General features: G+C 43.6%; 1 protein-coding gene across 3 annotated transcripts in view; it reads left to right on the forward strand.

The window, feature by feature from the left end:
• Positions 1-13575, forward strand: part of LOC132382201 (multiple epidermal growth factor-like domains protein 6) — a 418396-nt gene that overhangs the window by 367722 nt on the left and 37099 nt on the right. For all 3 annotated transcript variants that reach the window (XR_009508228.1, XM_059952179.1, XM_059952178.1), the window contains exons 22-25: positions 1030-1161; positions 9261-9389; positions 9633-9761; positions 13283-13411. Coding sequence is in view for 2 of the 3 variants with exons in the window: in XM_059952179.1 (XP_059808162.1) it covers positions 1030-1161; positions 9261-9389; positions 9633-9761; positions 13283-13411 (519 nt within the window). In the remaining variant the exon portion in view is untranslated. The remainder of the gene's footprint in view (positions 1-1029; positions 1162-9260; positions 9390-9632; positions 9762-13282; positions 13412-13575) is intronic.

Genomic DNA, 13575 nt, shown 5'->3' on the forward strand with positions numbered 1-13575 from the left:
TGCTAAACATGGTGGGCACGTTTTGTGTGATGGCAACATGTGTGGACTGCCCCCAGCACATCCTTGGGTGTGTTGGTTGTACGTTTTGATGTACGTCTGGTAAATAAATCTGAATTTGAATCTAAATTTATTCTATAGTTTGGTTTGTTCCATATACTCTGGTTATTATTAAGGCAGAGAACCTAAGATGGCCAAAAATTGTAGGTTGTAATAATCCAGTTCACATTTTTAATGGCACAAGAGATTCTGCAGATACTAGGTATCTTGAGCAAGGCACACAAAACACTGGAAGAACTCAACAAGTCAGATGGTCTCAGCCCAAAGTGTCGCCTATTTATTTCCCGCATAGATGCCACCTGACCTGCTGAGTTTCTCCAGCATTTTGTGTGTGTTGCTGACGTTACTAACATGCTGGATGCTACAACGCAGTGTAGAGTGCCCTAGGAAAGGGACTGTATTGGGACAATGTAAGATTTTATTTATTGTCCCTAAGGCTTTATATGGGACTACTCACCTCTGTGCCGACGGTGTGCTCATGGTCAGGAGGAGATGGAAGGCAAAGTATATGATGAGGATGAAAGCTGAGAGGTGAGACTTTCCCCATCATTTCACTTTTCCTTACCTAGCTCGAATGTTCACAGGTTGGAGCTCCTGGACAGTCTTCTGTAAGTTCACGTCTCATGGCCATGGCCTGGCGGAGGTGAAAAAGATGGGCACTGAGTTCAGAGGCAGAGGCAATCTGCACATTTGAGCACAATCGGAGATGCCCTATCGAGATGGGCGGTACTGATGAGCACTCAGTAGATTGTTGAGTATTGTTGAACCATTTTGAGGAGTCTTAAGGCTATAGATCTTTCATCCACTGGCCAGTCCAGTTTTCAAGTGTTGATATATTTGCCCAACTTAAAGCTTGAGTCAGTGGTACTGCCAAGATATTGACTATGTGTGTGCTGGCAAGTGTAACCAGTAAATTCTGAGTCTTGTTAGTACATAGCCCAGGACAATGACTGTTGTTTTGTTTATTTTAAGCCTGCGATGCCGGCCGATGGGGTCCAGACTGTTTGAGCACTTGTGACTGCAGGAACAGTGATGGGAGTTGCCACGCCATCACTGGACAGTGCATCTGTGAGGCAGGTTTTACCGCCCAGCGCTGTGACCAGAGTAAGTACCTTTAGAAAGTACAAGGCTGAAGTTAATTTCATCAACTTGCTCCATGAGAGCTGAGCATCGTCTTGTTGGAGCAAATGTCAAGAATCTGATTGACTTCTTTTGACTTCTAATTGTAACAAAGTCAAAATCAAGTTCATTGTCATATGCACAAGTACATATATGCAGAGGTGTAATGAAAGGACCTTGCAGTTACACTACAAGTATCAAAGACACAACATTCAAAAGGAAAACATAAATTATACAGTACAAGAAAGAACATAATATTTACAGAAAGGTGCCGGTAAAAGGTCACCTGCCCTGTTCATGGACTGTTTGTCTTATTCCCATCAAAGCATCCATGCCAGGACCACCAGGTTCAAAAAACAGTTACTTTCCCCAAGCAGTAAGGCTGATCAACAGCTCCACCTGGGATGTGTACAGGAACGTTGGTTGAATGGTGCTGCAGTAACAACCTTGCACTCAGTGTCAGTAAACCAAGGAATTGATTATAGACTTCAGAAAGGGTAGGTTGAGGGAACACGCATCAGTCCTCATTGAGGGATTAGAAGGGCAAAGGGTAAGTGGTTTCAAGTTACTGGGAGTCAAGATCTCTTAGGATGTATCCTAGGCTCAATATACTGATGCAATTACAAAGAAGGCATGACAGTGGCTATATTTCATTAGGAGTTTGAGGAGATTTGGTATGTCACCAAAGACTCATGAAAGTTTCTAGATATACCAAGGAGAACATTCTAGCTGGCTGCATCATCTTCTGGTATGGGGGTGGAGTGCTGCACAGGATCGAAATAAGCTGCAGAAAGTTGTAAACTCAGCCAGCTCCATCATGGGCACTTGACTCCCCAGCATCCAGGACATCTTCTCGGACCCATGCCTCAAAAAGGCAACATCCTCTATTACGGATCCCCGTTCTCCTCGTCTCATTGCTACTATCTAGGAGGTACAAAAGCCCAAAAGCACACACTCAACATTTCAAGAACAGCTTCTTCCCCTCCACCATCAGATTTCTGGATAGGCAATGAACCCATGAACCTCAGTATTTTCCCCTACTCTTTTTGCACTACTTTAATTCATTTTTATTATTTAATTTTTATTGTAATTCATGGTTTTTATTAATGTGTTCTCTGTCTCATTTTGTTTTTTTGTGCTGTGTCGGATCCTGATTATTTTGTTCTCCTTTACATTTTTGTACATCTTGAACCTTGAGAAGTCTATTGCAGTACAAAGTGGAGAGGGTGTTGCTGTACTGAGCTGATGATTAGGGTTGTGCAGGTTGGTTCAAGAACCAAATGGTAGAAGGGAAGGAGCACATAGATGTACCGTAGGAGTGCTACTCAGTTCTCAGATCATACTCCTTGGGGGATTGCTAAACACTTGGAAAAGTAATTCATGCTGTTCATATGCAGACTAAACAGGGAAAATCTATTCCCTTTCTAACGTCACTAACTCTTTACCTCAGATAGTCAATTTTTCCACTGCTGTTTGTGAGAGCCTGTTGTGGTAATCTAAGCTCCCCATGTTACAGCAGTGCAACTCGTTGGACCTGCTGTTATAGAAGGTGCTATATAGATACCAATCATTTTCACCTTACAAGCACAGCTTGGTCAGAGAATATCATGGATTCCAAAAGTAGCTTGTCCCGTGAAGCAGTTTAACTTTAGAGTCCAAAACCGAGAGTTGAATTTCACTTATTTTTGTTGGTCTAAGAGAATGTTGCTTGGTTGGCATCAGTCTGTCTCAAAGGACGATGGGTGACGATCATCATCACAAGCCTGGGCGGAAGGTATGGAGATCCTGAGATGCCCAGTCATCAAGATCCCCCTCTCAGCCTCACTGGTGTAGTCCAAACGAAAGCTTATGGGGCAATATGTTTGGCACCAGCTTGGCTGCAGGGGCTGCCGGAAGGACGCTCAATGATGTCCAGCCGTCTCAGGGGCTCCGTTCTGGATTTGCTGTCTGCATTTACTCCCGTAGTCTCCATCTCTCCCGAGGCTGCCCACAAGGCTGCGGGGCTATTTACCCATACCTGGTGACCTGACTCACAAGCACCAGGATGTGTCCACACGCTGGTGGGCCTGCATGCTATGTGTGCAGGGGCCAGGCCTCCTCCCTGTCCTCTGTAGTTCAGCCCGAGTCCAAAAGGAGGTCAGTTTCCATGTATCGCCAATGAGGAGGCATTTCATAAGGCTTGCTGTTGGAGAGACTTACACATACAGCTCTCCTTTTTGAAAGACTGCTGGCAAGCTAACAGTGAGAGTGACAAGAGCTACCCTCTACACTACCACACTAGGTGCTTCACAACAGCCATTTGATGCACACTGTGGATAATATGATGTCAAATAAGGTGCCATTATAGTAAGACAATCTTACTTTTAAAAGATCCAGGACATCTTCAAGGAGAAATGGCTCAAAAAGGCAGCATCCATCATTAAGGACCCCTTTCACCCAGACCATACCCTCTTCTCACTGCTTCCAGCAGGGAGGAGGAACAGAAGCCTGAAGGCACACGCTCAGTGATTCAGGAACAGCTTCTTCCCCTCTGTCATCTGATTTCTGAATGGACGTTGAACCCATAAACACTACCTCACTACTTGTTAATTTTTATTTTTCACTACTTATTTAATTTAACAATTTATATATACACATTTACAGTAATTCATGTTTTTCTATTGTTATGTTTTACATTGTACTGCTACCACACAAACTACAAATTTCATGATGTATGCCAGTGATATTAAACTTGATTGTGATGTTTTTGTTTTAATTGTTAAACTGTCACACACTGTTGTCTAGAGAGCAGCTGAGCGACGTTAATGTGAGCTGACTCCATGGCAATCACACTAAAAAATAATACTGTATCAGGGTGAATTGCCACAGGGTGATTGGGTCCAATCCAATTTCCTGATCGACGGGTTTTAAAACAAAATGGATGCAAACACTTCAAAATCTTTGTAGAATGATTTTCATGCAAACATTTAAGCTGAACATCCACAGACAGTTTTTTTCTAATTCAGCCACTAAGCTTAAGAGTTCATTTACCATAATTGTATGCATTTTGTAATTAACTAAATCACAGAGGTTGCATTACATTAGAAACAGAGAAATAGGCCGTTCAACACATAAACCTGCTCCGCCTTTCCTCTAATCTTATTTCCATTGCTTTCTCCCTCATGATCTCCCTGGCTTTCTCTCAAATACATCTTTGACAACTGCCTGAACCACTCTGTGGATACGCCCTGGTGCTCGTGAACTAGATCCCCGACTATGGGTAAATAGCCCCACAGCCTTGTGGGTAGCCTCAGCAGAGACAAAGGCTATGGGAGTAAACCCAGACAGCAAATCTGGAGTGGAGCCCCTAAGGTGACTGGACACTATTGAACATCCTTCCGGCAGCTCCTGCAGCCAAACTGATGCCAAACGTATTGCTTCATTACCTTTCCTTTGGACCAGTGAGGCCAAGAGGGGGATCTTGATGACTAGGCATCTCAGGATTCCCATACCTTCCACCCAGGCTTCTGATGATGATCGTCTCCCATTGTCCTTCGAGACAGACTGATGCCAACCAAGCAACATCGTCTTAGACTAACAAAAATAAGTGAAATTCAACTTTAGACTCTAAAGTTAAACTGCTTCACAGGACAAGCTACTTTTGGAATCCATGATATTCTCTGACCAAGCCGTGCTTGTAAGGTGAAAATGATTGGTATCTATATAGCACCTTCTATAACCGCAGGTCCAACGAGTTGCAATGCTGTAACATGGGGAGCTTAGATTACTATAACAGGGTCTCACAAGCAGCAGTGGAAAAATTCTTACCATTCTCCAAATAGAGAATTGTTTCCTGAATGACTTATTAGTATGCAGGTGATGTTCAAGTAAAAGAATCTTTTTATGTTAATCCTAAAGAATGAATCAGAAAATAAAATCACCTCCCCAGTTATCTACTGTTTAGAAGCTACTGTTGGGGCCTTATAAGGCATTGGACAGACTGTACTTGGAGTACTGTGAGCAGTATTTGGGTCCCTTATCTAAGAAGCGATGGACTGGCATTGGAGAGGTTCCAGAGGAGGTTCGCAGGAGTGATCTTGAGAATGAAAGGGTTAATGTATGAGGAGTATTTGATGGCTCTGACCCTGTACTCGCTGGAGTTTAGGGGAAAGAGGGGAGGGGTTCTCATTGAAACCTGTAAAATATTGAAAAGTCTAGTTAGAGTGGACGTGGAGAGGATGTTTCCTATAGTGAGGGAGTCTAGGGCCAGAGGATGCAGCCTCGGAGTAGAAGAGTGTCCCTTTAGATCAGAGATAAGGAGGAATTTCTTTACCAGAGAAAGATGAATCAGTGGAATTCATTGGTGTAGGCGGCTATCTAGGCCATGTCATTGGGTGTATTTAAAGTGGCGGGTGATAGGTACTTGATTAGTAAAGATGTCAAAGGTTATGGGGAGAAGCCAGGAGAATGGGGTTGATAAATCAGTCATGATGGAATGGTGGAGCTGACTCGATGGGCCAAATGGCTTAGTTCTGCTCCTATGTCTTATGTCTTGTATCTTAAGACAGAATGTGATCCACTTAATTACATTGGACTTGGGATCGCTGCCATTTATGTGTGGCTGTACGCTGATTTAGCTAATCTCAGTCCATTTCTGATGCTGAACTGCTTTTCTCATCAAAGCAACTGTTAAGATATAGAAATAATTCACATCTGGGGAAGATTTAGCATGCAGTTGGTCCCAGTGATTTTGCTTGGCCAAGCTCTATGGCACTTAAGAGGGCATTGTTTTCTGCCAAATTCAACAGAGAGCAAATCAAGTGATGAAAGGAGAAGAGTAATGAATACCTTTGCAACAGTGGCACCTTCGTGACCTTCTCCTGTAGCGTTTAAAATTTATCGCCAAGTGTCGGTGAAACTGGATTCCAAAGATGAACAGTACAAATAATCATGAATATCCGTATATTGGGACCTTATGTGTGCAAGGAGTGGGGTCTTTTTGTCAGGTTTCCAATGGAGCAAGATTCCATACATAGCATAATTGTTTTCATTTTTAGACATAAATGTTACCTTGGGAGTATAGTTAGGAAACTGAGATGTCGTTGTGGACTCCTCTGTAGCTGACAATTAGGCAGACGAATGACTGATTCAGAAATGGTGTGGTCTAAATTGAACAGCAGAGCCCAAGGTAGATCCAAGGGATTCCTGGCATATTTTGAATTGGAGCGTGGGTGTTGTGGGGCTGTTGTGGGGAGAGGATCTTTTCCATCATTAAACAGCACATTAGATGCATGTACTGAGACACTGTCAATGTGAGGTGAAGAACCAAAGCAATTGTACTGCCAAAGTAGATCAAAATGTTAGCTCCTCTCCTGACTAGGAAGTCTCTGAGTCTTCCTAGTCACTTTCCCACTCAGAAAGAAGTCCTACGTAAATGAGGCAAGGCTTTAAGGGTGAAGACGCAATGCCAATTTCAGACCAAACTCTGATTGGAATCCTTCTACTGCAATTCCATTTTGCTCTATCTTGCCTATCGTGCTGTGACCTCGTACCATATTGTCAAATTGGGGCAGCATGGTAGTGTAGTGGTTAGCACAACACTTTACAATACCAACAACCCAGATTCAATTCCCACCACTGGATGTAAGGAGTTTGTATGTTCTCCCCGTGACCGCGTGGGTTTCCTCTGGGTGTTCCGGTTTCCACCCACAGTCCAAAGCCGTATCAGTTGATAGGTTAATTAATCAATGTAAGATGTAAGTTGTCCTGTGATTAGGCTAGGGTTAAATCGGGGGGGGGGGGGGGGTTGCTGGGTGGCATAACTCAAAGGGCACTTTCTCTGCACTCTGTGTAATGAATCGATCTATTAACACTATACCTTGATTCCTATTGACAGTAATAAACCAATTAATTATTCCAATTGGGTTATGATATCTAAAGTAATTTCCAAATATCAGAAACAGGTTGCCTGATGAATATACTTTAAAATAAATTATGCTAATAATAGATATCAGGAGTGTGGAGATTTAAGTGTCTCATAATTCAGTCTGAGAAAATCTTTTAAACTTTAACACAACACTTCTTCCTGAAGACAGCCATTATACTGGAATATTCAGTCTCCTACCAGACCACCTTCAGTTGCCATGTCTCAGATTTAAACCTGGTTAGTTTCTCAGACCAGTCTTAACCTGTCATTGCCTAGGACCTGGTGATAACCTAGTCACCTTGTCTCTCAGCCCACTGTTGACCCAGTTACTACTGTTTCTCAGTGATACCCCAGTAACAATGTCTCAGCTCAATGGTAGCCCAGTCAAAACACCTCAGGCATGCAGTCACCCAACCAGAGTATCAAAGCCCACTGGTAACTCTGTCACGGGGCCATAACCCCAGTGATTAATTTGGTTAGAATATCTCAACCTACAGTTACTGTTGGAATTCAATAATAACCTGGTATCAGTGTTTCACTTCAGTTGTAACCTGCCTTAGTCCCAATGATAGATAATCTCCTTGCATGGGAAGCGAGGGAGGAAATTGATGAGCATCTGGCAATGATCTTTGTATCATCAATGGGGACAGGAGAGGTTCCAGAGGATTGGAGGGTTGCGGATGTTGTTCCTTTATTCAAGAAAAAGAGTACGGATAGCCCAGGAAATTGCCAGTGAGTCTTACCTCAGTGGTTGGTAAGTTGATGGAGAAGATCCTGAAAGGCAGGATTTATGAACATTTGGAGAGGCATAATATGATTAGGAGATGTCAGCATGGCTTTGTCAAAGGCAGGTCGTGCCTTATGAGGCTGACTGAATTTTTTGAGGATGTGACTAAACACATTGATGGAGGTAGATGTACTGTATATGGATTTCAGCAAGGCATTTGATAAGGTACTCCATGCAAAGCTTACTGAGAAAGTAAGGAGGCATGGGATCCAAGGGAACATTGCTTTGTGGATCCAGAACTGGCTTGCCCACAGAATGAAAAGAGTGGTTGTAGATGGGTCATATTCTGCATGGAGGTTGGTGTGTCTCAGGGATCTGTTCTAGGACCCCTGCTCTTCGTGATTTTTATAAATGACCTGGATGAGGAAGTGGAGGAATGGATTAATAAATTTGCTGATGACACAAAGGTTGGGGGTGTTGTGGATTGTGTAGAGGGCTATCAGAGGTTACAGTGGGATATTGATAGGATGTGAAACTGGGCTGAGAAGTGGCAAATGGAATTCAACCTAGATAAGTGTAAGGTGGTTCATTTTGGTAGGTTAAATATGATGACAAAATATAGTATTAATGGGAAGACTCTTGGAGGATCAGAGGGATCTTGGGGTCTGAGTTCATAGGACACTCAAAGCTGCTGTGTAGGTTGACTCTGTGGTTAAGCAGGCGAATGGTGCATTGGTCTTCATCAATCATGGGATTGAGAGGTAACACTGCAGCTATATAGGACCCGGAGTACTGTGCTCAGTTCTGGTCGACTCACTACAGAAGAATGTGGAAACCATAGAAAGGGTGCAGAGGAGATTTACAAGGATGTTGCCTGGATTGGGGAGCATACCTTATGAGAATAGGTTGAGTGAACTCGTCCTTTTCTCCTTGGAGCGAAGGAGGGTGAGAGGTGACCTGATAGAGACGTATAAGATGATGAGATGCATTGATCGCGTGGATAGTCAGAGGCTTTTTCCCAGGGCTGAAATGGCTAACATGAGAGGGCACAGTTTTAAGGGGCTTGGAAGTAGGTACAGAGGAGATGTCAGGGGTAAGTTTTTTAATCAGAGAGTGGTGTGTGCGTGGAATGGGCTGCCGTCGACAGTGATGGAGGCAGATACAATAGGGTCTTTTAAGAGACTCCTGAATAGGTACAAGGAGTTTAGAAAAATAGAGGGCTATGGGTAACCCTAGGTAGTTTCTAAGGTAAGGACATGCTTGGCACAGCTTTGTGGGCTGAAGGGCCTGTATTGTGCTGTAGGTTTACTATGTTTCTAAAGCTTGAGTCTAATAATAGCTGATCACAAGGTCTCAGTTCCCTTGTCACAGGGTCCAGTAATATCCTGCCTGTAATGTCTCACCCAACAATAACTTGATCATGGTGCCTCAGGCATTTTTCTCCCTTTTCAGAGTGTCCTGAAGGTACCTACGGGTCTGGCTGCCGATACCGGTGTCACTGTGAAAATGGGGCAGCATGCGATCATGTGAGCGGTGCTTGTAACTGTACAGCAGGTTGGGTTGGGACGTACTGTGAGCGAGGTAGGTCCAGTGATTACACTTGAAAAATGTGTTAAATGATGAGAGATAGAATTAGCAATGCAAAAAGAATTGCATCTTATCTTGCCTGCCATGATTGCAGATCTTAAGGAATAAATTGCCGTGTTTCAGCGAGGTGAAGATCCCCGTAACTGTAATGTGCTGTAGATTTCTGTGTTCTATATAACATTGGTACGTGCTGTACGGAAGTATCTGGGTGTACATCTGCTCATGTTTGTTCTCCAGCTTGTCCGGATGGATTCCACGGCCTGGAGTGCCACCAGGTTTGTGACTGTCGGAATGGCGCTCGCTGTGACCATGTGACAGGATCCTGCTCGTGCCCCGCAGGCTGGATTGGACTGAACTGCAACCAGTGTGAGTTCACAGCTCCGCGCTTTCCGCAGTCGTTTGCTATTCGGGACCTTGCTAAGGACAGTGCACGAACCTGCTTCCTGCCAAAATAAACGTTGATTGCATTTTCCTGTCAGTGTTTCCCAGAGTAAATTGTTACATCACCATTTCCTGTTCAATTACTGCAATGTGATCGCAAACATTAACCACTGGTTTGCTTTGTATTTTGCTTCTGAATTCTTCTTCTGCCAGAGACAGTGTCATTAACCGTTAGTGATCTGTTTTCAATCTATCTATCTATCTATCTCTATTTATCTATCTAACATATATCAATGTCTCTATCTATTTTTCTATCTATCTGTTTTTCAATTTATCTATCTATTTTTGATCTATCTTTCTACCCATCTATCTCTTTTTCTATCTGTCTATCTATCCATCCATCTATCTATCTATCTATCTGCTGAGAGATACAGTACAACAAGCCCTTCCTTCTCAAGAAGGCTGCACTGCCCAATTACACCCAGGGGACAAATTAACCTTCTAACCCTTACATCAATGGACTGTGGGAGGAAACGCACTCTAGCCCTTTCCTCCCAGTGGGCTTCCTCCAGGAGCTCTGGTTTCCTCCCACAGTCCAAAGGCGTAGCGGTTAACTGGCCATTGTAAATTGCTCTGTGATTAGGCTGGGGTGGCATGGGTGGGTTGTCGGGCGGTGTGGCTTGTTGGGTCAGATTAAAGAACATAAAACCAGAACACCTGGAGGAAATGGAAACCCGCATGGACACAAACTCCTTACAGATAGCGGCAGAACTGAACCTGTATCTTTGGCTCTGTAAAAGCATCACGTTAAACTGCTGTGCTATTGTGTGTATATATTTGTTAATCTCCCTCTCCTGTTCCAGCTTTGATCAGGAAGATGATTACTTCATGCCTGTAAAGCAGGCCCTCTACATTCTAGTTATATACAGCTAATACTGAACTGGTTGACAGACAGTGACCGTCAGGAATTAGACATTTAATGGTCTCCAAGTCATTTGTTCCAATTTTCTCACCTCCTCACTGTGAATCCTGTACAGTTCCATGGGTGCTGAATGAAAACTTTTCACCCGTTAAGAGTGACTTTTCGCCCAAGTGGTAAACTGTTTGCAAGGTGTTCACCTGACACCCCACTGAGCGGCCCACCTTCCTATCCAGGTGTGAGATCAACAGATTCCAGTTGTCCATAAAAGGTAGCAACTGTGTGCCTTGTTCAGGCACTACGGGTGGTAAGAGTCAGCAAGCGTGGAACTCCGCCTTAAAGTCATTGAGCACTGAAGCACAGAAACAGACCCTTTCACTCATCTAATCCATGCCACACTGCTACTCCGCCAAGTCCAATTCACCCACATCTGACCATAGCTCTCCACACCCCTCCCATCTACATATTTATCCAAACTTCTTTTAAAATGCTGCATTCAAGCCCGTATCCACCACTTATTCTGGCTTCACATTCCACACTCTCACACCTGAGTGAAGATGTTCCCACAAAGGTTCCCCTTAAATATTTCACCTTTCACCCTTAACCTATGACCTCTATTTCTAGGTTCTACCAACTTCAGTGGAAAAAGCCTGCTTTCATTTACCCTATCTATACCCCTCATCAGTTTGTACATCTCCAGCAAATTTCCCCTCATTCTCCTTCTCTCTAGGGATTAAAATACTAATTTATATAACTTTTACCTATAACTCAAGTTCTGAAATCCAAGTAAATTTTCTTTGTACTCTTTCAATCTTATTGATATTGTTGCCATAGTAAGGTGACCAGAACCATAAACAATACTCCAAATTTGGCTTCACCAACTTCCTATACAACCTAAACATTGTATCTGAATTTCTGTCTGCAAAACTCTGATTTATGAAGGCCAATATGCCAAAAGCTCTCTTTGCAACCCCATCTACCTATCTACATGAGTCACAATAGGCTTTAGATTGTCTATGAAGATGGCAGATTTCCTTCCCTAAACTGAATAAATTTTGACAAGACAGCCTCACAGAGACGGGTAAATCTGTGGAATTTGTTGCGGAGGCCATGTCATTGGGTATATTTAAGGCAGAGGTTGATAGAATCTTGGTTGGTCAGGGCATGAAAGGGATACGGGGAGAAGTCAGGAGATTCGGGCTGAGAAGAAAATGGATCAGCCATGATGAAGTGGCAGAGCAGTCTCGTTGAGCCAAATGGTCTGCTCCTATATCTTATGGCCTTAAGGTCCTAACTTTACTAATAACACATTTTATTTCCATATAGTTAAAGCTGAGTTCCAATTTTCAATTGTTCTGATGGGATTTGACCTCACATTCTCTGAGCTACAGCCGCGCCAATAAAAAGAACTACTGTACAGTTTTACCCACTATTTACAATCGTGTTAACTGAATTGCTCACAATTGGCAGCTGCACTTTCTGCTGCCAGAGCCCAAAGCTCCAGAATCTGCTCAACCTCACTTGCCTCTTTCAGCATACTCCTTAAAAACTGGCTACCTTAACCCCATAATCCCTGCATATGGCCCAGTATAATGTTCTGAAAACATAGAATCTAGAACAGTATAGCACAGGAACAGGTCGTTCAACTCACAGTGTTGTGCCAAAATAGCTAAAAAGCAAATTAAAAGATACCCGAACACTAACCCCTCCTACCTACACCATGCCCATATCCCTCCATTTTCCTCACATCCATGTGCCGATCCAAACATCCCTTAAAGGCCTCTCACGTATTTGCCTCTACCACCACACCAGGCAATGCATTCTGGGCATCGATGACTTTCTGATTTAAAAAAAAACTTACCCCTCACATCCCCCTTGAACCTAACCCCTCTTACCTTCAATGCATGCCCTCTGGTATTTAGAACATAGAACACAGAATAGAACAGCACAGTATAGGCCCTTTGGCTCACAATGTTGTGCCAACCCTTAAACCCTGCCTCCCATATATATCCTCCCACCATTCCCAACCCTTGACTACTAGACTACCTGTCTAGTAGTCTCTTAAATTTCACTAGTGTAGCTGCCTTCACCACAGACTCAGGCAGGCAGTGCATCCCATGCACCAACCACTCTCTGAGTAAAAAACCTTCCTCCAATACCCCCCTTGAACTTCTCATCCCTTACCTTAAAACCAGGTATTTAGACATTTCAAACCTGAGAAATAGATAATATCTATCCACTCTATCTATGCCTCGCATAATCTTGTAAACCTCTATCTGATCTCCCTTAGCCTCTGGCGCTGCAGAGAAAACAGCCCAAGTTTATCCAGCCTTACTTGGTAGCACGTACCCTCTAAACCAGGCAGAATCCTGGTAAACCCCTTCTACACCCTCTCCAAAGCCTCAACGTCCTTCTTATAATGGGGCGACCAGAACTGTATGCTGTACTCTGATTGATAACTGATCACTGTCGTAAAGTTTGTACAATGCTAAAGCTGTCATTGTCGCATCTGTAAAGCTGGGAGATTTATTTTGTGAGAGAGTGGGCCGTTATTCTGTGCCGATTACCATTTGCTCTGTTCGTGCAGCATGCCCAGGACAGACCTACGGGGAGAACTGCACCCAGCCCTGTCACTGTAGCAACGGTGCCAGCTGTGATCCTGTGACTGGTCAGTGCATCTGTGCTCCGGGATGGATAGGAGATCAGTGTCAGGAAGGTACGTCCATTTCCCCCCACCCCCACCACTTCCCAACCCTTGTATCACGGCATGGTCACTGGCTTGTGAGATGCATCACAATAAACACAAGTTCCTGTAACTTGTTGGGTGCTCAGTTTTGAGATACAGCCCTAAAGAAGGTTGGGGATTGGGTCAATAAGTTT

This window comes from Hypanus sabinus, chromosome 27 (genome assembly GCF_030144855.1).
Source record: "Hypanus sabinus isolate sHypSab1 chromosome 27, sHypSab1.hap1, whole genome shotgun sequence".
Lineage (NCBI taxonomy): Eukaryota > Metazoa > Chordata > Chondrichthyes > Myliobatiformes > Dasyatidae > Hypanus > Hypanus sabinus.